The sequence below is a fragment of the Melanotaenia boesemani genome, chromosome 21, assembly GCF_017639745.1.
Source record: "Melanotaenia boesemani isolate fMelBoe1 chromosome 21, fMelBoe1.pri, whole genome shotgun sequence".
NCBI lineage: Eukaryota > Metazoa > Chordata > Actinopteri > Atheriniformes > Melanotaeniidae > Melanotaenia > Melanotaenia boesemani.
This window is the reverse complement of record NC_055702.1, coordinates 24,006,367-24,030,776: the sequence shown is the minus strand read 5'-3', so window position 1 is coordinate 24,030,776 and position 24,410 is coordinate 24,006,367. Positions and strand designations below refer to the sequence as shown.

At 39.6% G+C, this 24,410-nt stretch overlaps 3 protein-coding genes across 3 annotated transcripts; 2 read left to right on the top strand and 1 right to left on the bottom strand.

Moving 5' to 3' along the window:
- Window positions 1-1,197: 1,197 nt before the first annotated feature.
- wbp2 (WW domain binding protein 2) lies at window positions 1,198-7,835 on the top strand. The gene is made up of 8 exons (XM_041973325.1): window positions 1,198-1,448; window positions 2,445-2,553; window positions 2,668-2,803; window positions 4,225-4,317; window positions 4,502-4,648; window positions 4,751-4,873; window positions 6,393-6,469; window positions 6,556-7,835. Exons 1-8 carry the CDS (start codon window positions 1,390-1,392, stop codon window positions 6,601-6,603), a joined length of 792 nt encoding a protein of 263 aa, XP_041829259.1. The 5' UTR covers window positions 1,198-1,389; the 3' UTR covers window positions 6,604-7,835.
- Window positions 7,836-10,047: 2,212 nt separating this feature from the next.
- On the bottom strand, window positions 10,048-18,132 carry trim65 (tripartite motif containing 65). Its single transcript, XM_041973316.1, has 8 exons — window positions 17,949-18,132; window positions 17,075-17,526; window positions 16,833-16,928; window positions 16,358-16,588; window positions 14,549-14,717; window positions 14,356-14,445; window positions 14,048-14,265; window positions 10,048-11,440 (listed from the first exon to the last, which is right to left on the bottom strand). The coding sequence occupies exons 2-8, from the start codon at window positions 17,501-17,503 to the stop codon at window positions 11,132-11,134; spliced, it is 1,542 nt and encodes a 513-aa protein (XP_041829250.1). The 5' UTR covers window positions 17,504-17,526; window positions 17,949-18,132; the 3' UTR covers window positions 10,048-11,131.
- A 136-nt stretch (window positions 18,133-18,268) lies between these two features.
- Window positions 18,269-22,048, top strand: mrpl38 (mitochondrial ribosomal protein L38). Its single transcript, XM_041973321.1, has 9 exons — window positions 18,269-18,386; window positions 19,314-19,502; window positions 19,610-19,741; window positions 19,830-20,035; window positions 20,138-20,210; window positions 20,320-20,365; window positions 20,500-20,658; window positions 21,588-21,724; window positions 21,807-22,048. Exons 1-9 carry the CDS (start codon window positions 18,302-18,304, stop codon window positions 21,941-21,943), a joined length of 1,164 nt encoding a protein of 387 aa, XP_041829255.1. The 5' UTR covers window positions 18,269-18,301; the 3' UTR covers window positions 21,944-22,048.
- Window positions 22,049-24,410: the final 2,362 nt, after the last annotated feature.

Genomic DNA, 24,410 nt, shown 5'->3' with positions numbered 1-24,410 from the left:
TCCTTTATATATATATATATATATATATATATATATATATATATATATATATATATATATATATATATATATATATACACATACTGTAATTCCCACATGAAACATGCTATATGCATCAAATTATACATGTATGACGACAATCTGATCATGAACACATCTACATTTTTTTTTACCACTTGCAATTGCCCTGTCCTCTGGTGAAGTCATATTTTTTCTCAAAGACCCTTTCTCTGATCTTTGAGTCCAAATGTGGTCAGATAGCACCAAACAAGTTGATGGTTTCTGGTGAAAATTGTTGCTCTGCGCTGCAGGGCGTGTCCCTGATGGATGGTGAATTTCAGTACAACGCTGTGATGTCATAAATTTCAATAAATCACTCACCCGACAGATTTCCTGTCTAGGTCTTAGCCTTGCCACTTTCAACATGAGGTTTTTTTTTTAACACTGTGGTGTCCTGCTTCTCAGTGATTGACCCAACATAGTTGAAAATGCGGCCTATTACATTTATTTACATGCATGCAACATCTCAAAGCCTTTTCTGAGGAGAGAAGAGAGGCCCCTGTTAAAATTCTCCCAGTGAACCAGTGATCTACTTGCTGTGAGGCAACGGTGCACATCACCATACCATCGTGCAGAAAGAACTTGTTAATCATTCATGAAATTTCAATACAAAAGATCATAGAAAACTAAAACACAACAAAACCCCACAAACCACGACATTACCTTTGTTATTATTATTATTATTGTTGTTGTTGTTGTTTGTTTGTTTGTTTGTTTGTCTGTTTTGTTTTTGCAGATATTTTACTATTTTTTGTTAGTTGGTTTTGTTTTTTTGTTTTACAGATATTGTCTAAAAAGAAATCTAACTGTGCTGTAATGGAAAGTTAATCCTTTTTTAAGGCAAAACTATGAGCCATCTTGTATTGTGGAACTTACCATTACTACCATTTTTATAAGTACTCACAGCTTAAACCCCTCAGTTTGGTATAGAACCCAGTAGAAACTTCTGGCACAGTAACGCTTACATCACACATTATTTTACACCAATCACTTAATCCCATCTCTTCCAGGGCATATTAAATACTGGTTTACGTGCATGCCATTACACTGTCAGTGAGTTAAAGTAAATAGGCGATCCTTCTTACATACAAAACAAAATTATTTTAGTTAACGTTTCTAAGCAGTCGTGACGTCATGTTGTGGGCGTTTCTGACTCGTGGCGGAAGGGCAGGTGCAGCTCCAGAGACACAGCAGCGTTTTCATAACAACCGTTACCAACGAGAAGAGAGAAGCTAGTGAAGCTTTTGAAAAGCCTGTAGATTACGTTTTTCCAGATAGCGTAACTCACCCTGTGTTCATTACTGTGAGAGCGACTGGGGGGCCGTCGCCATGACTCTGAACCATAACCACTCGGAGTCCGGCGGAGTCATCATTAACAACAGCGAAAGGTAACGTTAGCTGGTGTTAGGCTAGCAGCTAATGGTTACACTCATCCACACCAACCATTGTATCAAAGTCATTTTAACATATTGTGGCCCTGACCGATAATTAAATGTTTATTTAACAGCAGTAGTGCACATTTGAAAATATTTACCAGAGTAATACACGCAAACGCACACACCAGGCTGCTAACTGTTATTATTCTAACTTTTACCATCAGATTATCCAACACGTCTGTCAAAAAATGTGTTTTGCTGACTACACAATGAAACCCGTTTATTACATTAGATAATTCAACTAAGCCCTGTTTGGTACATGACACAGAAACCGACTTAATAATCGCGAGACAACAATAACAACACCTGAATGCGTTTTGTTTTTAATTTAACTAATAATTGCCTCGCGTGGTACAGGACCGATTCAGTCTCATAGCCCAAACATGGCCTTCAACCTATTATATCATCACCGCCGACTCACAATTCATGCTTCACGGGAGATACTAGATAAATTAATCGTGAAGGTATTATATGTATAATTTGCTCCATCTTTGAGGATGTTATTTATTGTGAGTGTAGCAGGAGATTAGCATGTGGTGCATTGCTTTGCTGTGCTGCTGCACAGATTCCACCATGCGCGCAGTGGCCTGCTCCTTCATAAAATGTTTTGTTTAGTTTCATCCACAGTTTTTGGAAACTCTCACGAGAGATTCTTCTAGAACAGTCAGCAGAGAAATAATAAACCCTGTGAATCAGTTGTAAGCTCTGTCACTAGATGGCAAGAAAGTCTAATCCTTTTACTATACTGAGAGCAAGTGATGAGCCATGTTTAGCTTCTGGACAGTTGCACAATAACCCAATGATCTCATTTTTAAGCTGTTAAGTCAAGGATTATAAAAGTGGGGCTTGAGTAAATTGTTTTGTTTAACAATATTTTGTATAAATCTTGCTTATTTTCAGGTCTGCCATGTTTAGTGTTATATTTTAACAGTATTTTTCTGTCACCAGTGTGCTGATGAGCTATGACAATGTGGAGATCACCTTCTGTGATGCGGAGAGCCTGCCTGAAGCTTTCAAAAAGAGCAAGAAGGGCAGCGTTTACCTGACTCCGTACAGGGTAAGCGAGGGGAGTCAGGTGTCTGCAGAGCTCGGGTTAAGTTGTGTCTTTAAGGCTTTGAAGAGGAAAGTTCTGAATGTTGAGATGATGTTAACTGCTGCTGATTTATCCCAGGTGATCTTCTTGGCTAAAGGACGGGATGCGCTGCAGTCTTTTATGATGCCCTTCTACCTGATAAAGGGCTGTGAGATCAAACAACCTGTTTTGGGGGCCAATTACATTAAGGGCAGTGTAAATGCAGAGCCTGGAGGTAGGTGTTTGTGTGTCATTTAGTCTGTGGCAGCACATGGACATGCAGTCTTCTGTGTATTATATTATATTATATTATATTATATTATATTATATTATATTATATTATATTCAGCTTTATTTGTATAGCTCCACTTCACAACAATGTCATTTCAGGGCACTTTACAGACTAATCAATTTGAGCCAGTTGGTAATAAATAACAGCCAAATTAAGGAAAACCAAGAGATCGAGAGTATTGAATCTTGACTTTGATCCAATCCCCCATCCTGAGCATGCAAGAGGCAATAGTGGAAAGGAAAAACTCAGTTTTAACAGGAACAAAATACCTCTGGCAGAACCTGGGCAGTCATCTGCCTTGACCGGTTGAGGTGCAGAGGACAGGAAAGAGAGACCAACAGACACTGCAACTTTTAGCTAGGAAGACCTCCTGAGAGAGGGGACGATGCCATTGCTGTCATATGTTTATAGATAAGAAGGATAGAGATGAAAAGGAAGTACTCACTGCATCATGGGACGTCCCTCAGCAGTCTAAGCCCATAGCAGCATAACTAAAGGATGGCTAACCACCCCTAACTATAAGATTTATCAAAAAAGGAAGGTTTTAAGCCTGATCTTAAAGGTAGAGAGGGGGACTGCCTCCCAAACCTAAACTGGGAACTGGTTACATGAGAGAGAGACCTGATAGCCGAAGGTTCTGCCTCCCATTGTACTCTTAGAGATTCTGGGAACCACAAGTAGACCTGCAGTCTGAAAGCTGGAACTATGAGAGCTTTGATATATATTGGTGTCTGGTCATGGAGAGCTTTATATGTGAGGTGAAGAATTCATTTTTTTTATCCTAGATTTAACAGGGAGCATTATATTATTACAATTTAATTTTATTCTACATCATGTTATCATTAACCAACTGTTCATTTTAACATATATAATAGTGTATTGTAGTGTATTACACTGTATAATATAATACACCACTTATTATGATTATTATAATTAATACTGTTTACACCATATACTTTATTACATCATTATTACATAGTGTACTGCACTAGTACATGATATACTATAAAATATATTACACTATTGCTATGGAATATAGATTATACATGTCATACTACTGCACTATACTATATCAAACTTTATATTTCTATCACGTTACTTTCTTATCTTTAATTTACTGTTTATATTTACACTTTTTTTTTTACCATAACTTTGTGTGTTTTGCCCAAATTTCATAGCTGCTTGTTTTTACTAACCCGCTTCTTGTTGTTTTTTTGTCTTTTGTTGTTTTACTTACCATATATCATGAAACCTGAAAACTACTCTGTGTGCCACAAATTTCTTCTCAGGGACAAATGGATTAAATTGAACATGTTTTTTTTTTGTTTGTTTGGTTTCTTGCGTGTGTGTAATATCTCTTATAGGTGGTTGGGAAGGCAGTGCAACATTCAAGCTCATCTTTGCAGCTGGAGGAGCCATAGAGTTCGGCCAGTACATGATGCAGGTTGCATCCCAGGGTATGGTAACAAAGCAGACAAAGAAGAAGAAGATAAAAAAAGTAAAACTGGAAATTAGATTTGGCTTAAAACAAATCCTAGATATTTTTTTATTTTTAGGTCATATTGCCCAGCTCTAAGCCAAACTGCTGTTGTTTCACAGACCTCTTAATTGACCATCTAATGCTTAGCTTATACATTTCAGCATCTAGAGGACAGCCTGTGACCCCTGGCTTTGGTGGATGCCCCTACATGGCTAACGGGGCCTACGCTTACCCTCCTCCCCCTGCCAATGGCATGTACCCTGCAGGACCTCCACCCAGCTATTCCTACCCCAACCCTCCTCCTGCAGGTAAAGACAATCAGAACTGTTATTGTGTCATCAGCTGAAACTTTGTTTAAACCCCCCCTGAAAATGTGGTCTTCTTTGCATCTCTCTGCTGCTCCTATCCAGGTGGATTTTACCCCAGCCCTCCAGCGTTTGATGCCTCTGCAGGCTACGTACCACCTCCTCCTTATTCTGCTCCTCTGGGTCAGCAACCACCACATGACCCGGACCTCCCCTCCTCAGCAGCAGGTCAGTCTCAGACACAGAGGCTCCAACAGATATAATAATAATAATAATAATAATAATAAATTGACTGTGTGCTTGTTCTCAGTTTCTTCACAAAATATTCGTTCAATGTGAAAAAAATAGACGTTATTTATCTTTTTAAGTTGCAAAATTTCTGCTACATTTAATCTTCTTAATAGTCTTTAGCTGCTGGTGTAACTATATATAGTGAATTTAATTGTAGATGGTTGTAGTAATTTGTGTTTCACCTGTAATCGTGCTGCTATGGATGTGCAATACCAACAGTTCTAAGTTCGATACAATACCATTAGTTTATTGTCCTTTTTAATCAGTATTGATGCCAATACTTTTTGCCCCTTAAAGGAAGATCGCACAATTGTATAGTGTGCTTTACAATCTTTGTATTAAGGGTAATATGAAATTTAAAAAAGATAAAAAAAACATGGATATAAATACTTGGAAGAAATTCTGTTTTTTGAGTAAATGAGTAAATTAAATATAACATTAAATTTAATTATTTAAAATGATTATAAAATAATTAGACTACAAATTAATATGAATTAATTACATTTCTTATATAGAAATAACACAGAATTAGAGTAACCAGTAAAATATATTTAAAACACGTCGTCATCATCATCATCATCATCATAACATCTGATAGGCTACTGTAGTCATGTGACGTGGAAGAAATGCACCAGCTGGTTTAACATGTGATTTTAGTGCCTAAAACTCTCAGAAGTGAAAAACCAACAGCATGTTTTGTATGAGCAAAGTGTAACGACATTTTTAAAAAACTATCAAATCCAGTTTTAAAGGGCAGATATTGATTCCAGAGTATGGATACGCCCGTGCCGACATGCAGCGATGCTTCCTATAATCAGGGCCAGCCAATCATTCGTTAGACCGTTTGTCAGTGGTGTCACATAGTTTTACACCATCAGCATGAAATGTGAGTAAAATTAAAACATGAGTGACGGTTTCTTCCGCCTTGAGGTCCTGACTGTCTTCCAGGTCCCTCTGCAGTGATCACGTGTTGCTCACATAACTGAGCTGACTCAGCATGTCAGCTACACACACACCTGAATACACAAAGAAAAACAACAAAAAAATGAAAACAATAAAATATATATACTAAAATAGGCCATTAGTAAGATGCTCCTTTCCTCATGATAATCAGGTCTTGGCGTTCATTAATGATTAGTCAGTGAGGAGCTAAATTTTCCACACTGCAAAAAGGACATTGATGCCAAACTATTTTGCCAGTAAGTTATAATTAGACAGGATGGTCTTTTGGTGTAACATCACCGCTTCGAGGTCCAAGCAGTTAGCAGTCAATGACTCAAACGTAATTTCTGCATTATGTCAAAGGCAGCTTTAATATGTTGGCTCAGAAGTCAGATTTTAGCTGGATGTTTCAGCAGGATAATGATCCTCACACTGTTAGCAAACAGCAAATATCCCAGTTTAACATGGTCCGTGTTTCATTAAAGACCTTTTCACGTCTTTCTGTCCTTCCCAGCGGAGGCCAAAGCAGCCGAGGCAGCAGCGAGCGCCAGCAGCGTCACTCTGCCTCCCACACATGTGTACCTGCCACAGGTAAGTTCCCAACACATCTGTCTGAACCACACATGAAGGTTTATTTAAATCCTGAGCTGATTTAGTCATATTTAATCTCTCTTCAGGACAAGCCTCCTCCCTACTCCCCTCCGGAGGACAAGAAGAACCAGTAGACCTGCTTGATATAGTCCTCATCCTAGTCTCCTCTACTATCATGTCATTAACTGGACATCAAAAGGGTCGAAGTATTTTCTTTTTCCAGTTTTCTTAACACATTCTCTCTTTCTTTTCTTTCTCAGAACTCATCCTCCATTTTTTTCTTATTGCTTTCTTGCCTCGTTCTCTTTACCTTTTGCATTCATGTTAATGCAATTGTCTTGTCATTCATTTCCGAAGCACCTTTACTTGATGGAAAGGAGCAGAGAACAAGTGTTAATAGTCTTTTAGAAAGGCCAAAGTGGTTAGGATTTATGGGCTTTTTGTCTGAATCTGACAGCTGGTTTAGTATTTATTGCCTTTCAAGTGTCCCAAGAATCATACCGCCACCTTAAACTATAGATTCAGCAACTTCTAATTTTCTATCACTATTAAATAAGACTGGATCTGATGATGATAGTTTGCTAACCTGTAAGCTGAAAGCAGTTGTTTATTTTTCTATTATTTGTGTGTACAGGCTTTTAACTATGTAGACTTTTAAAAGGAGATATTTTCTCAAGAACACGGACCTAAAGGGAGAAATAGGTTTTGTGTATGGAGCAGATTTCCGCTTTGACATACTTTAGTGGGTGAGACAACCACAAAGATTAGAGCGGCGTCCAGCCCCAGCACCGAGTCCCTGATCCTGGATTAGATCAGAGAGCGACCGGGGCCAGAAGGGACCAACTGCCAGGAGGGATTAATCTTTACAGTGTGCAAGAGCAGAGCAGTCACCAAAAATGATGTCACTTCCTGTTTTGTCATACTCCTATAGGCTTCAGGAAAACACATGGTCAGACTCACCGCCAGCCCGCTTCACCTTTCACCCCTCCAACATCCATTTGGACCATTGTAGATAGAAACAGAAGCATTCGAGGACTTTCTCACTTTGTAATTTGTGTGCTTGTGATCTTGACTCAGCAGTTTCAGGTCTGATCTGAGAAGCTCAGTATCTGATCGTCTACTCTTCCTCTGTGGTCACTAATCTATTTATTGTATCTGTAACACATCCCTGGCTGATTCTCTGCTATGCATCGGGCTCCCGTTTGCTCTGTCATGGCTGTATGTACAATAAACAAAGCTCTGTATTTATTTCAAACTAATTTATTGAATAATTTGTGTAAAATGGCTCAAGAGGGGAAAAAAAGCATGATCTCAACTGATGCATGTATGCATTAGATTGGATTTTAATAAATGGCTTTTGACTGGTGGAACAGAATTGTCCTTATTTCTATGCTCGGCATCGTTGACGGGTGTTAAATGTCCACACCGACACGTACTCCGCCATCAGCAGAAATGAGCAACGTGCCAGGAAACGTGCTCGTCTTCTCCCTACCAGTCAGTAGTCCTTGTCTGCACTGTTTGGACCAGTTGTGCAAATCCACAGCAGTTTTCCCAATGATGCAGCCTCAACATGCCAAAGTTCACAATTATGCTCAAAGTGCTCAAAATCTAGGTTTATATATATATATATATATATATATATGTATATATATATAAATAAGGAAAATGGCCATAAACACATATTCCAGCAAAACAATGTCCACATCTCAGGCTAATGACTCCAGTCTTAATGATTTGTGTGTTCATGCTGATAATTTGCCTGATGAGAAGTACTGATCTGTCCCTTTTCATCCCTTTAACCCCTTGATGCCTGGTGTTGCAAATTTGCTACAAATTACATCATTATTTTTATCAATTTACTTAACTGCATTTTATTCAAGTCTTTTTCTTTATTTTACTGTGTTTTATACCATTACAAATGTAGGCATTAAGGGGTTAATTTCAGGGAAACATTTTTTATAAAAAATCATTTAAAAATAATTCAGACCTTCATGACATCTTAAAGCAAAACAATTCATACATGTTTAGAAAAGGGTTACATTAAAAAAGTCTAGTTTAATCATCACCACCTCAATGATTCTCAGTGTCTACGTGGCCCAACAGATGAAATATAAATTAATACAGTCAGTTCAGTGTTTCTCACATAATGTGATCATACTTTCAGTGGTTTGGTGTGGTACCGTTATAATGTCTTCAATCATTTACGTGGCAACAGAAGAATACCTGTCAGCTGTCTCCATTGTCTCACTGGTCAGACTGGTTGAGTTTCCACCACATTTAAGTTTATACTTTTATCAGTAATAAAGTGAAATTGTGTTTCTGTCTCTGTGCTTTAAGGAGAAAGGAGCTGCACATGAAACACCTGGTCGTGTATAAAAACTATTCAGGCTTGGTTTCTAGGTGTTTTTTTTCTGGAAGGTTCTGAAAAAGGTCTTAACCTTCGTTAGTGTTCATAGAGGGCGTTATTCCTGTCTGCTGGTCCGGTTTGTGCATTAGACAAGGAGTGGCTGATATACTGTGTGTGTGGAAGAAAAGGTCAGAGGTTTTGTCAAAGCTCTGGAGTAGTAGATTGTACTACTTTGGATTGTAAAAAGTAAAACGTGAGCGGATGTTGGATATATCTGGGACGTATGGGTAAAAACATATTGAAGGAAATCAAGCAGTTTCAGACCAAATTTAATGCGACCAGATAAATATCAACCACTAACTGCCTCAGGTTATTCAGCTTTAACTGATTGCAGTTAAGAAGCTGAATACTGACCAATATCAGTGTTAGGCTGAATATCTGTACAGATATCCCCAATGATGAAACTGTGTCAAGCCCACTTGCTAGTACCAGGCTGGACCCCTTTTCCTCCAGACCTGCTTTAATTCTTGGTGTGATAGATCCAACAAGGTGGTGGAAACATTCAGCGCAGAGGTTTTGCTCCATATTGACGTGACAGCATCACACAGTTGCTGCAGGTTTGTCGGCTGCATCCATGATGAGAATCTCCCGTTCCACCACATCCCAAAGCTGCTCTACTGGACTGAGATCTGGTGGCTGTGGAGGTCGTTGGAGTCCAGTGAACTCATCATCATGTTCTAGAAAGCAGCTGGAGATGATCTGAGCTTTGTGACATGGTGCATTATCCTGCTGGAAGTAGCATCAGAAGATGCCACACTGTGGTCATAAAGGGATGGACATGGTCAGCAACAATACTCAGGTAGGTAGGTTGGTACTGAGGAGCCCAAAGTGGGCCAAGAAAATATCCCCCACACCATTACACCACAAGCAGCCTGAATTGTTGATTCAAGGAAGGATGGATCCATGTTTTCATGTTTCTCCAAAATTTTGAGCCTAGCATCTGAATGTGGCAGATGAAATGGAAATTTGGTTATCTGACTTCCTGTTGTCTTTCTACCATCTCCAACCAGTCTGCCCATTCTCCTCTGACCTCTGACATCAACAAGACATTCTGGTCCAGACAACTGATGCTCACTGGATATTTTCTCTTCTAGAGATGGTTGTGTGTGAAAATCCCAGTAGATCAAATGTTTCAAAGTCACTTAAATCCTCTTTCTTCCTCATTCTGAAGCTCAGTTTGAACTTCAGCAAGTCGTCTTCACCATATTTACATGACTAGATGCACTGAGTTGCTGCCATGTGATTGGCTGATTAGATATTTGTGTAAAGCGAGCGGTTGGTGGGTGTATGTTGCAACAATATCCAACAGACCAAAGTCATTAAAATGGAGCAGTGGTCTTTTTGTCTTGGACTTCTGCAGATGAAGCAGGAATTTGAAAAGCACAGAGAGGTCTGAAGATGTAAGAACATAATTATTCACTCTTACATGCACTCATACAGAGTAAATAAAGGAAGTGATGAATGACTAGCTCAGACTTGCAAAGAATGCATGTTATCAATGTGACTGAAATTCTGCATCTGTGTGATAAGGGTGAAGCAGAAACAGAAAAACAACAATCAAAAAATGTAGGTGAAAGAGCAACACGTGGTGGTTGTGTACCACATAAACATCTCAGCTCACTCGTAGCGATGCTTAAAGTCAGCTGGAGTCAGGCACAGTCAAATCTGACCTACGTGCAACTGAAGTTGGCAGCGTACACCCTCATCCCCTCATGAAATTTTTAAGACCATCTAAATTTACCACACTCCAACGAAAATACTTCAGTAGTGTAAGATATAAGTGTTAGTTGTAGTCCTGTGCTCACGCGTCAACCAAACACACTCATACCAGAGCTCTTCACTTTTATGGCATCATCTGTAAATCTAAAAAAAAACATTTTGAAAAGTGGCATTAATTATTAGCAACATGTTCTCCAGCATGGGAGGAGATGAACTTTTTGTAATTTAGGATTTCTTTTTAATCGTACTTTTTGCTTGTAAGCCCAACAACCCGTTTTTAAAGTTTTTAGAAGGTGAAACAAACCAGATGAAAATGGTGTGAACTTGAGCTGTAGTCAAGGAGGAGAGCTGAAGTTGTGGGGAAAGGAAAGTCTACCAGACTCAGCTCCTGTTTTTAACTATTCAGGAAGGCAGCTGTTGTATCAGAGGAAGAAAAAAAGATGAAAGCTTCCTACAGGGAGAAAGGGATTCTCTGTGCTGAGTCAGCTTGTGGCCATGATTCATATTGCTTCCTGTGACTAAACTCCCTACATAGCTCATGTGGAGCAGAGGGTGATGCAGACTCCCTCTCCTATCCAGCAGGCGGGGAACAGCTCTTGGGTAAAGGCGTAGTGGAAGGAGTGGAGCCTGGTCTGCCCGTCTCCGTAGTAGGTGAGCGTCCCAGCTTCGTAGTCCAGCAGCATGCCGATGCGGCTGTGATGGGAGTGGCCGGCCAGCGTCTCCCGCCGCCCGTTGTGCCAGGCGCAGAGCTGGTGCTCGTCCAGCTGCAGGCTCCACGATAGTTCGTTCATACCCACCATGCATCTCTTTCCCTTCTCCTTCCTGGGGATAGTCTCGTAGGTTACCTGGTGAGAAGCAGAGTGTGGATGTAAAAATGGGGGAAATGAACATTTGTCACCTGTTTTGTCATGAGCTGGTCAAAGGTATACAACTCCTGTTTCTGTTTCTACTTTTGCTCCACTAACTCAAAACAAAAATGATGCTAATGTTTAGCTAACGTAACACTGAAATGAAATATTATCGTGTTATTTGCTATTATGTTATCATGTACGACTCCGGTTGGTCTTGCAGCGTAACGTGACGTGTTCACTGAATGTTATATTATACAGATGAGGGGAAAAAAACTAAATATGTCTTTTGTGATGGATAGCATTGCTATTACAACATAATCAACCCAGCATGATGTTCATGGCTTTTAGTTGTTGATGTGCAACAGTCATAGTTTGTAGAAAAAAGGTTATTTAATTCTAGATATGTGTTCTTGTTTCTGTATTTCCACTATTCCAGTTTCATTTATGTGTCAAACAGCAGCTATTCTGCTAAAGGACAGCTGGAAGCCAAAGCTAGCTAGATTTTTGTCTGTGTTTCTAAATTTCTCTACTCAGGTTAAAAAGAAATGTTCAAAACCATTTTCACAATTTAGTTTCCAGAAAGAAGCCTCCCAAGCCCAGGTAGAGGTCCTGTAGCATTTTCCATCTGTTTTCTTTGAGATAAGAGTCTGAGAGTTCATGTGAAGTGTCACGTCCCCAGGCCTCTGGCCTGAGACCGTGTTTCATGCAAAGCCGGCTGAACAGGAACATTTCGACCATTGGCTGTCAAGCCGGTTAACAGCCTCTGCACCATCCTCCTCTGTGATTGGCTGCTTCTTCCTCCGTCTGCAGACCAACCCTCCTTCGTCAGGATTGGACGCTGCCACTCCCGCACTTCCTGCCTCGAGACCTATCCAAGAACACCTGGATCTTTAAAAGACTGAATGAGGCTGCATTCGTGGCAGCTGTGATCCATTGAGACCCACAGTTTGCCTTGGGATTGTCGGAGACGCTGGTCTGTAGTAGTATTGTTTAAAGCCGTTAGATTTCCCTTTTTTGGTAGTTTGGATACACGATTGTGTAATTTTGTAGAGAGTTGAGAAGAGACACTCTCATAATTGAATAGCTGATTTAAGTTTGTATTGTTAACTAGTCTCAATAGGAGAGCTTTTTGTTTGTGTTTTGGGAGATAAGACATTTAGTTTGTTAAGCTGATTGTTTTGGTTGTTTTCTATTAGCTCTACATTTGTTGTGTTAAGTTGTAATTTGTTAACCTTGAAATAAGGACACCTTTTGTTATTTGTTTTGTTAATTGTGTGGATAACTGAAAACCGGACTAATAATACCTAGGACATTTTGGTTTATTTATTTTTGTGTATATAGAGATTGTTATTTGCCTGGGGTTTTGAATAAATACTGGTATATCTTTTAGTTTGAGTCCGGTGGGTTTTTTGTTATTGACCCCGCTTCCCCTAGTTCTAAAAGGGGTCATAACATGAAGGATTTATTTATTCTTTACAGAACAGAGGGGATAAAGTTGGAATGAGACTTCTTGGTTACTTGACATTTTTATATTATTTTGTTGGGTTGGCATGAAAACGTAGAAATACATATAACTTAAAGACAGATAAGAAGAGCTTATGTGGTTTTACATGTTATAGTGCTGGGAGGATGTCTGTATTTCCCTCCTGTACCAGCTCCCTCTGCAACCTGATCTTGGATAAACGGAAGGAAAATGGACGAACCTGCCATTGGAAAATGGTTTGGATGTATCTATTTCGATCTAGTCAGCTACAGATGGTTACATCAGTACTGTATAATTCTTAAAACACAAACATGTATAAAATTAGATCTGTCTGGTTAGGTGGCTCTAGCCCTGTTAATGAAAGTTATCTAGACAGTGGTTTGGCTAACTAATGGAACCATTAAATTATAAAGTAAACAGTTATTTTACAGTCAAGTTACTTAGCACCAGAAAGTATAGTGTCATATTATTTTAATTCAAGTATACCTCATTGAACCGAACTGCCAACAAAGTTTGATCAGTGGCATCAAATGTGTGTATCTGCAATGCTAGCAGCTGAAGAATCAGCGTTGGGGAAATTTCTTCGTTTGCACTGCAGGTTTCTCTTCTCTGACTTTTCTCCCTCACTGTGCAGCACATTTCCAGAACAGCTTATTAGCAGGTAGCTTTTTAGATACTTGTGTTTTGTACGGCAACACTTTGACTTGAACAGCTGACCAACAGAAACAGACTGAGCACTTTTGAGACAAAATATGCTTCAGCATTTTAAAGTAAAAGAATAATAATGTGTTTTTTCTGTGCATAAAAGCATGTAAACATATTTGGGGACAACATTAAAGGCAAAATAAGTAGCATTGACACCTAGTGTTTCAAATCAGAACTGCAGTCGAAAGAGAAAAACATGGAGAGCGTCCGTTCCAATTTACTCTACTAATACATCCACACATTAATTTAATGAGTGCCGAAAAATAAATAAAGCTTCCTTTTATCCCTCGCAGCAAATGAGAACATTTTAAATTATTTTTAAGGAATAAATCCTAATTATTCAGCCTTTAAAATATAATTATGCTCCAGTTCATGACTTTAGTTTAGACTCAACCACAATAAGCGGTCATTACCCCAAGGTAGGCCCACGGTTTGGACACCTCCAGCTCCCAGTAGTGCCGTCCATGGGTGAAGCCCTGAAAGCAGAGCACCTGCCAGGTGTGATCAAAGCGGGTTTCATGGGCAGGCACAGGACGTGGTCCAGAGGTCAGGTGCTCCGCCCTCCGATACTCCTGGGACAGAAACAGGTGTTCGTTGGCTGTGCGGGGGTCAAAGGTCAGAGAGCATCGGTCTGTAAGGAAGAGTCAGAAAGATCTCAGAGATCTACCAAATCAAAATTTGATATATTATAAAAATTCATAAAATATCTTGCAGGACTCACAAGCACCGAGGCCTTCTTTCCCACCAGGATGGCATGGAGCAGCAGGACTGGGAACCACAGCTAGAACTGGTCTCTTATCCTGAGGAGAGCCTGGAAAACCACAACCAACATGAGATTACATTATGGGTGTTTATAACGTGGATAAATTGCTGGCAAACTTGCTACAGAGAAAACACTCTCAGAGGCAGATTACCGTCTTGGTCCTGACCCACAGCTGAACTCACAGCCTTCTCCAGGTCCTCAGAAACCAGCTTGGAGACTCGGGACAGGACATCTGTGACGCAGTTTAATCGATCCTGCAAGTTTGGCGAGATGTCGGTGGGAATTTCCTTGAAACGTGGAACTTCTATAAGTGTTGATTCCTGTGAAGATATAAGCATTTAGGAGATGTGAATAAAAAAGGTAAATGTCAATGATAATTAGAAAAAGCTGAAAGGAAGTAGTTATGGACCATTAAACACATAGTATATTTTACTATATTACTATATTTGTTTTATTAGATATCAGCTCTGAGTCCTGTCATCTGCAGAAATACTCTGATTACTCTGCAGATGTGGGGAGTATCAGTGATGGAAAAGAAGCTGAGTACAGAGAACTGGTCAGTTGACTTGTAAGATGGTGCAGAAACAATCACTCATCTTGAACACAAACAAAAAAGGTGTTTGTGGATTTTTGTATAAACATGACTAATAAAAAACACTGTTTACATCCTGGGAGAAGAGGTGGGGGTAGTGGAATACAAGTGCCTTGCAGTTCAACAGAAACCACCTACAAGAAGGGACAGAGCAGACTCTACTTCTTAAGGAAGCTGAGATCATTCAATGTCTGCACCAGGAATGTTGCATATCTTCCATAAGTCTGATGTGGAGACTTCAACCAGCTTTGCAGCATCTGCTGGGGCAGCAGCATCAGAACCAGAGCTGCTGGACCTGATTGTCCAGAGAAAAATGCCACACATAATGGACAATAATTCTTCACACCCTCTGCACCAATGTTTCTCAGTCCTGGTCCTCAGGCCCCCTGCCCTGCATTTTCTACATGTTTCTGTGCTTTACCACGCCGCACTGAAATTAATGGCTCATTAGCAGGCTTGCAAAGAAGTTGACGAGCAGTCAATCAGGTGTGCTGGAGTTGGAAACCTCTAAAACATGCAGGGCAGGGGGTCCTGATGACCTGGATTGAGAAACAGTTTTATATTTGGGGGGGGGGGGGGGGGGGGGGGGGCTGTACTACAACATTATAATTTCCTTCAGGGGAATAATCAAGTGTTTCTAATTTCATTTAATCATGAGGTCACTGAAAGATGCTAGAAGGAACTTGTAAAGTGTTAGAAAAGGAAACTGTCTCTGCTACGAGAATGTCCCTTATGACTGAAGTCATAATTAAAGCTATTGCTATCAAACTATAATTGCTCCAAAAATAAACTACAAAAAAGTCCTTAGTTTGTCCTGACTGTTGTTCCATGTAGGTTTAGGTCAGCTTCAGCTACACACACTACTAACAGAAAGTTATCGATATTCAGCTTTTTGTATGTCAGAATGAACCTAAAATGTACTTTAAACTTTACAGCGGAACTTAATTAGACTTTTTCTAAACTTTTAAATGCATATTGTACAACTGTTTAATGTAAAGTACGTGTTGTATAACATGCTGTTCTCCAACAAAGTGATTACCACAAAAAGGTCTACATTTTATGTTGTGGTACACCTGGAACTTGACAACATGCCAACAGTCAGGTGTGTTGCAGCAGGTAAACATCTAAAACCTGCAGGACTGTAACTCTCGAGGACTGGCGGTGGACGTCCCTGCTTAACACTCACCAACCTTAAAAGGTATGGTCAATTCAAATCTCAAAGTGTCCAACAAAAATCTGCTTTTAGGGGCTCTTTGTGGTGAGACACCTGCCAAATCCTTTTTTTTTTCACAAGTTCGAGTCTGATTTCAGGAATGAACTCCACAAAAGCAAAGCATTTAAATATTAGCCTTTGTCAGAGGTACAAACCCTGATGAGGTCTGTGTCAGCGAGGTTATGTAGAGCTGCTATTTGCTCATGGCTCTCTCTGAGTTTCTGGGAATATTCTTCAAGTTGGGCTAGCCGTGCCTCCGCCTCCCCAATGACCACCTCCTTCTGCTCCTCCATGAAGTGTTCTGTTGCCTCCTGCTTCTCAGCCAGGATTTTTATCAGGGTGGAGAATTTGACGTTCACCCAGGCTGAAGTCTGTTCAAGAGTCACCTGTTGATGGAAAATATTCAATCAATGTCTGCTTTGTGGTTAATGGCGTTCTAGTAGAATGTCGTGATCCTTTGGGTTACCCACACAACATCTAGAGCGATCATAAACACTTCTGATCTCTGATTATAAAAAACAAATAAGTTGTGAGAGATATTAAGCAGTCTTTAAGTCACCTTTCAGATACGAAAAGAAAACTAACCTTTTTTAAACTTTCGTTCTTTCACATTAAAAAAATAGGAGTCACCTTAGCTTGACTGATGTTCTCAGCCAAGTCATTTATATTTTTCTGTGTCTCTTCAAGGAGTTTCCCCACTTCATTACTCTTTCTCTCCAGTAGTAGCTAAAAAAGAGAACACAATGGACTGAGTGTAGTGCCTATTTTAACATGTAATTGCACAACTATTACCACTTTACTACAGTTGGGGTAAAGTAAGAAGTGCTCTGATTCTATACTAAGCAGTCTGTAGTATTGTTGTGTTAATATACCTCTTGTGTTTCCCTCTCATGCTCCAACAAGACTTTGTCATGGTTTACACACTCAGAGATGGCACATTCACAGCACACAGACATTTTGTCCTGCCTGCAGTAATAAACCAGAGGCTTCTTATGTCGATCACACAGCAACATGGCTCTCGCCCCATCAACTCCCCTCACCAAAGACTCCCTACAGGACATGCTGGTGCTGTTTGCAGCTTCAGTCAGGACCGACAGGGACACATTACGCTTGAGAATGGGCCTTGTTTTAAACTCCTCATTGCAAATGGGGCAATGAGGGCCGATGTCAGACTTGCTCTTGGTGTCCCAGTGAATAGTGATGCAGTTTTTACAGAAGGTGTGACCACAGGGGATGGTTACTGGGATTTTAAAGCGTTCCAGGCATATAGCACAGATTAAATTTGAATTCTGAGACTCCATATTTGACGAGAAAGCACACACATCTGCAAGAAAAGAAACATGTATAAACAAGCAGTTTTTTTTTTGTTTTTTTTTACTATTTTTAATATGACAGTACAACAGAGATATTACAAACACAATAGCAAGCACTAACACTCTGAAATTGAACAGTGTAACTGGCTTCTTAGACTGTCATATTTCATTCAATTGACAGCTGTAAGACCAGAAAACAATACACAACGCTATGTCCAGGTGGCAACATGAGCCACATTAACTTAGCCAAGTGGAAGGGAACGCTAACGTTAGCGACCGTTAGCCTTCATTTAAATCATTTCATTAGCTAGTATTTTTTGGGACAAAACTATCTACAATATTAAAACAGTCGCGTAATTTAGGCCGAAATAAAAATTATTCGAATATCCACAACTAAGATATAACACACAGATAATACAATAGATGTTCTTACCACTTTAGCAGACACATCCGTGGACAGTATGAATGTGGTGAATACAGGAGATCGTTCTCTGATGACGACACACGTAAAAATGATGCGTTCAAGTGCTGTCCAGAAAGTAAAGGATGGACAATATTACGTTACATTATGCATTTACGTTGTCAAACGTGTTGGATTCACAAGCTCACCTCTGATATTGTATCTGATAATCAGATTTTTTTTAGTTTTGTCAAAATATTTGCTTGAAAAAGAAAGTTTATTCTTTTGATAATTTGCGAACACTGCTGCGATTTCACGGCGTTTAGATTCATTTGACTACTCTCAGCTACCGTAGCTACCAGGAAAAAAAGGCAAACCCCTCCAAGATGGCGCTGCGCACGGTTTGCTCTACTACCTTGCGAATTTGGCAAGATTTAGGGGTCAGTAATGCGAGGACGTTAGTGACAACAGGTAATTTAAGAGTTTGCTGCCTCTTATTATATTTACAGTTAGAAAATTAATGCTTGGTCTTCTTTCTCATAAAAACGTCACGTATCAGATTTTTAGCTTGAAGCAAATCCCCGGTGGTACATGCTGTACTGCTCCTCCTCAATATGACAAACTTTTATTTAATGTTCGTGTCGCTTTAAAATGAAGAAAAAAGTTTGTAATGTATACTTCAAACTAACAGCGGCGTTATTATTAGAATGATTATTTTAAGCAAATAAACAGGTGACATCAATCAAATACCAACTTCAGTAATCATTTGTCATCAGCAGTCACTGTAACAGAAGTCAGACAGGAAGAATGCATGGTTTAAATATTATAATTCCTAATTCAAGAACATCTTAAAATAAGGTAAAAGGGAAAGTACATTTTTCCAACACAGGAGTCCTTGTCAGTTCAATGACTGCAAGGTGTCCAGGTCCTTTAGCTGTAAAACAGTCCCAAATTATCAACCCCCCACCACTGTGCTTGGTATGAGGTGTTTCTCCTAATTTATATGATTGGTTTTATAATTTATTTTTAATTTCATTTATATGTTGTGTTTTGACCGAACATGGTGCTGTTAATGAAATGATTTTGTTTAGCAACATCTGGCAGCTACAGTATGTACCCTTTTAATTCCTGTTGAAGCAGTAAAATTGTACTTTGTAATTAACACACTTCTACATCTTTATTTTTTGTTAAATGATTGACAAGCTGTGATGTGTCATGTGTTGTTGTTTACATTAGGTTGTATTTAACTAATGTTCAAATTTTTTTTATAATGTTCTGATGTGTAGAATTGAAAGAGAATATCATCTCTTTTTCACACAACTTTTGGTATAACTGAATGATTTTATGGATTACATAACATTATTTGTGATGTAACTTTATTGCTTTCTGCCTTCCCAGCCATCCTCTGTAAACGGGTACCTCCACTGGGTCCCATGCCCAATGAGGACATTGACGTTGCAAAGCTGGAGTCATTAGAGATGTATCGTAGCTACACCCGTTACTTCAAACAAGCTGAAGAAGCCAAGAAGAAATCTGTGTGGTGGAAGACTTACAGAAGCTACATGGAAAACGCTGATCCTGAGCATGGTGAGGACTAAAAACTCATGGTGCTTTGCCAGCAGGTTCCGGTGACATGGAGAGGGTCTTAACATGTGCAAGCTGACTTCATCAATGAAATCTTGTTGTGTTCGAAGGTGTTGAGCGAGTGGACATCGGACTTCCGTACTATCAACTTCACACGATCAAAAATGTGAAGGAGAGGAAGCAGGTGATGGAGGAGAATAAGAGGAATGTTGAGTTGGAGAGGGCTTCTCGTCTGCGCACCTGTAAGCACACCAGTGCTGCCAGTGAAACGTCTTTATTAACTTATCATTCAGTGACTGTGGTTGACACTTGTCTTTTTTTCCCCACCAGTGAAGATCTCCCTGGATCGAGTGCAGGAAACGTGGGAGAAGAGCAGCGCCCCCTTTCACATAAGAAGACTGGCAGACCACTACGGGGTCTTCAAAGATCTCTTCCCAAATGCTTATTTTCTACCTCAAGTCATGATCCACATCAGTCATGGCCAGGAAAACAGTGGACAACATGTGTATTATGGGAATCAGCTGACACCTACTGAAGTATGTCGAAGAAACAAAGAAGAACTTCCTGAAATGTCTGTTTGTGTTTTCAACCCATCTTAAAAATCTTCTCTAGACTGCATCTTTTTCTTTTATCTCCAGGCAGCATCTACTCCAAACATTAGCTTCGATGCGGAGGAAGGGTCACTGTGGACCCTCCTGCTCACCTCTCCAGGTCAGCACTAGACTGTGATAACGAGGGTCTCTGTTTCAGGAACAAGTAACCAGTAGATTCACTTTTACAGATATTTCATCCATTTTAAAAAACATCTTTTTTTTCCCAGACGAGCATCTGCTGGATAATGAGGCAGAGTACGTCCACTGGCTCGTGTAAGTACTTAAATCAAGATTAAATTTCCTGCTATCCACATTATCTTCAAAATATGCAGCAATCAATGTAAAACTAAATAAATGGATGGAATTCTGTCAGAAACAAAGGTGTTGAACAGCCTGTAAATCTGTAGGGGCAACATCCCAGCCGGAGCAGTGCAGGCAGGACAGGAGCTGTGTCACTACCTGCCCCCCTTCCCCGCCAGAGGAACAGGCTTCCACCGTTACATTTACATCCTCTTCAAGCAGGAGGGCGCCATCGACTTCCAGGAAGACATCAGGCCGTCGCCATGGTGAGCAGCAGGGGTTAAATCAGGAGTTTGATCACAATATCCCAAATTCTGTTACTTCCTAAATCCATACATAATTTTAAGCTTGAGTAAATATAAAAATATAGTAAACATGAAATACATATTGAGTAAATATAGTTAATAGAAAGAATATCAAATTTGAAGTCTTAGTTCTGGCCTGCTAGTCAGTCAGTGTGACATTTACAGCTTAGAAAGAGCCCATCATGCTGAAGTGATTTCAGATAAATTACCACACATTCTCCAACACTGACTGATTCTACTCTCTAGTATATATATTTTTCTCATTTGTGGAGTCAGAAGATATCTGGTAATGTTCTCCATCCAAACTCTTTCCATAGGTCTGAGCTTGAAGGACAGAACTGGGATTTCCACGTATTTGTCCAGTCTTCATTAGTTAATGTCACCTTGGCCACTTTCTCCCATTTTAATCTGATATAAACAATCCGCAAAGGTTGAAATGAACTGAAAGGGATTGAAACCTCTATGGGTTGCAGTTTATAGGGGTTGGAACTGAGTACACTGATGCAGCTATTTGTAAATCATGTTAATGCTACTTTATATTTTACGAGTGCAAAGATGGCAGGCTTAATGTTACGTTTGAGAAATTTGACACTCTTGAAAAACGCAGGCTACAGAAATGTTTGCAGATTATTACATAAGCGTTCAGCAGCCCCTGGGTCTGTAGTAGTAGGCCTAGTAGTGCTTTAAAATGTGACCATGTTCTTGTAATACATGCAGAATGGGATTTAGCTTTAGCTTGCTGAAACTATCAAGACCTACCCTGAAAAAGTCAGTCAGGATCACAGACTCCTGATTTGAAGTATGGATAGACTGGACATAAATCAGAAGTAATTTTGTTTCATGTTTAAAACACCTATGAATACTGAGCACCTGTTGTCGCTCCTCTTCAGCCACTCCCTGATGGATCGCACATTTAAGACAATGGATTTCTACAGAAAGCACCAGGATCACATGACACCTGCAGGTCTGGCCTTTTTCCAGTGCCAGTGGGATGAATCTGTCACCAACACCTTCCACAACACACTCAGTAAGTCCCACTTTTTTACTTCAAATTGAATGATGAATGATATGCGGCCCATCAATACTCTCCCTTCATCTTCCTCCTGCAGACATGAGAGAGCCTGTGTTCGAGTTCATCAGACCTCCAGTGTACCACCCTCCACAAGTCAAATTCCCTCATGGACAGCCCCTGCGCTACCTCGACCGATACAGAGACGGGAAGGAACAAACCTATGGCATATACTGATCACGACACACACACACTCAGCTGAGAAAATGCAAACACATTTTCATTTATGTTGGATTTATGTTTGAAATATTCATGTCACTGTAATAAAGGCTTTTCAACTGCTTTGTGTTTGTATCTCCCTAATAAGACTTACAGCAGCTGTTCTTTGATTAGTCACAAAGCTCAGATCATCTCCAGCTGCTTTCTAGAAGATGACGATGAGTTCACTGGACTCCAACGACATCCACAGCCACTAGATCTCAGTCCAGTAGAGCAGCTTTAGGATGTGGTGGAACGAGAGATTCTCATCATGGATGCAGCCAACAAACCTGCAGCAACTGTGTGATGCTGTCATGTCAATATGGAGAAAACCTTTGAAGGTTTCCACCACCTTGTTGAATCTGTGCCAAGGATGCTACTGTTTACGAACCACTAGATGTCAGTGCTGCTAAAAGAATTCAAGTCACAGAAAACAAACAAACAAAAAAAAAAGACTACCTTTTTCTTAGCTCGTGATTACATCATTTCATCTAGTTGATTTGAAAACAAAACCCCCCAAAAAGCCAGATTATTCAGCTCTTTGAATAATTTTGCATCATGACTCTTTTTCTCCACAAAATAAATCTGCTGGATGAGCCTTCTTCAGGAGCGGTAATTGTATATCTGGAGGTTTACTTTCTACTTTAAAGAAGATACCTTGGCACCTGGTGTAAAAGCATTTCAAGCTTGCAGGAAGTGAAACAAGATACCAAAATATTTCCTGGCTTATTTGTTTCTACCCATTTCAGAGACAAGAGTACTACCAGTCTTCCTCCTGTGTAAACTTCTAATCATCATTTATAGTTAACCCGTTAAGGTCTATTTGCAACCAACGCTATTTACATATCTTTTAATGCATTTCCTCAGTTCTTTTAATTCAACCTATAAATAATTTCTCACCAATTATTTCTCCTGTCTGTGTAACAGTTCTAGTAAAACATAGATATTTACTGAGCTGATAAATCCTTATAAAGTAGATCTGATCCTTGCCTGGTGCTGACTTTGTTTTTAGTTTGGTTCAGTTTTATTTGACTGGTAAACTGAAAAGGTTGTTGGCAGGAGAGAGTCTGCAAAAAAGTTCAATGCAGGGGCATAGATCAGGAAAAGAGTGACACGTGTAAATTATATCTTTTAAAAAAGAAAAATAACTGATTATTGCAACTAAAGTGGTCACCTGATATAAAAAGTAAAGTAAAATGTATAAAAGCAAACAATAACATTTTAACTACATTTTTTTTTTTATTTAGGATGAACCTGCATCCTAATAAAACAGCATTGATGAAGCTTTAGAGATGTGGAAGCTGCCCACGCCACAGGCACTAATACAGCCCCATCAGAGATGCACTGGTAACAAGCTTAAGGTGACCAGAGGGTCCCTCCCATGTACTCACCCCTGTAACATAACGTATGTCATCGTGACCGTGTGGATAAATACAAATGTGTCCACATTCAAGGCTGCTGCAGTATGAGGTCTACTTTACAGTGATCTTTTAACATTTTTACTGAATTTATATTTCTACATAAAACAAAATTCTCCCCCTTCGCTAAAGATTCAAAGTGTAGATTTAAATGTATGAAAAAATATACTGAGTCTACTTTCAGCGTGGAGAAGAACAGTCTTTATGTTCGGTGCTGTCCCTTCATAAAGCAATAATGTAATAAATATATATAAATCTACACAAATACAAAACAACAACAAAAAAAAGAATAAAAGAAAGCCACGTCTTTATGCATAACTGTGGACTTTCAGCTTCCTGCTTTGCATGTCATGCATGGCTTGCCACACTGCCAAGATGAAAATGGAATTTTTTATTTATTTATTTTTTTTGTAGTTTGTCCATGAATTTACATTTCTGATTTTATAGCCTTCGTAGATCCTGGAACCTCAGATCTAAAACTCCTTCAACATTTTTTTCCCAAGCTGTCAAAGCCATCAGTCCACAGCATGAACCCTGTCAACAGTTCGTCATAATAAGGTGTTATGGTGCAAAACTGAGGACAAGATGAAACCTCTCACCGGGGAAAATTTGAATGACTTCACATACCCCACAGGTGCCAACCTCGACCTGGAGGCAGTCACACACACTTTGCAGTTTTGAAAAACACAAAATTATAGTGCGTTCAAGTTGTCTCGTGATTCCAACCATCTGAGAGCAAGTGGTGTTATCAGGTAACTGGCCTGTCTGCAGTGTGGCTCCCTCACCTTGGCAGTTTGTATTAGATGTTAATGGAGGGTGTTTGCTATAAAGGCCTAGATCAACAACAAAGGAGACGCTCCTCTCCCTCCCCAGCCACAGGGTGTCTGCCATACCGCCATAAATCTGTCTGGTATTTAGGAGTTTACAAGTGTTGGCTACAATTTTTATTCCTTTCCAGTTTTCTCCTGTTTTGTTTAGTCTATAGAGTTTATTTGTTTACAAGAATTCAGACAAAACAGGAGACAAAG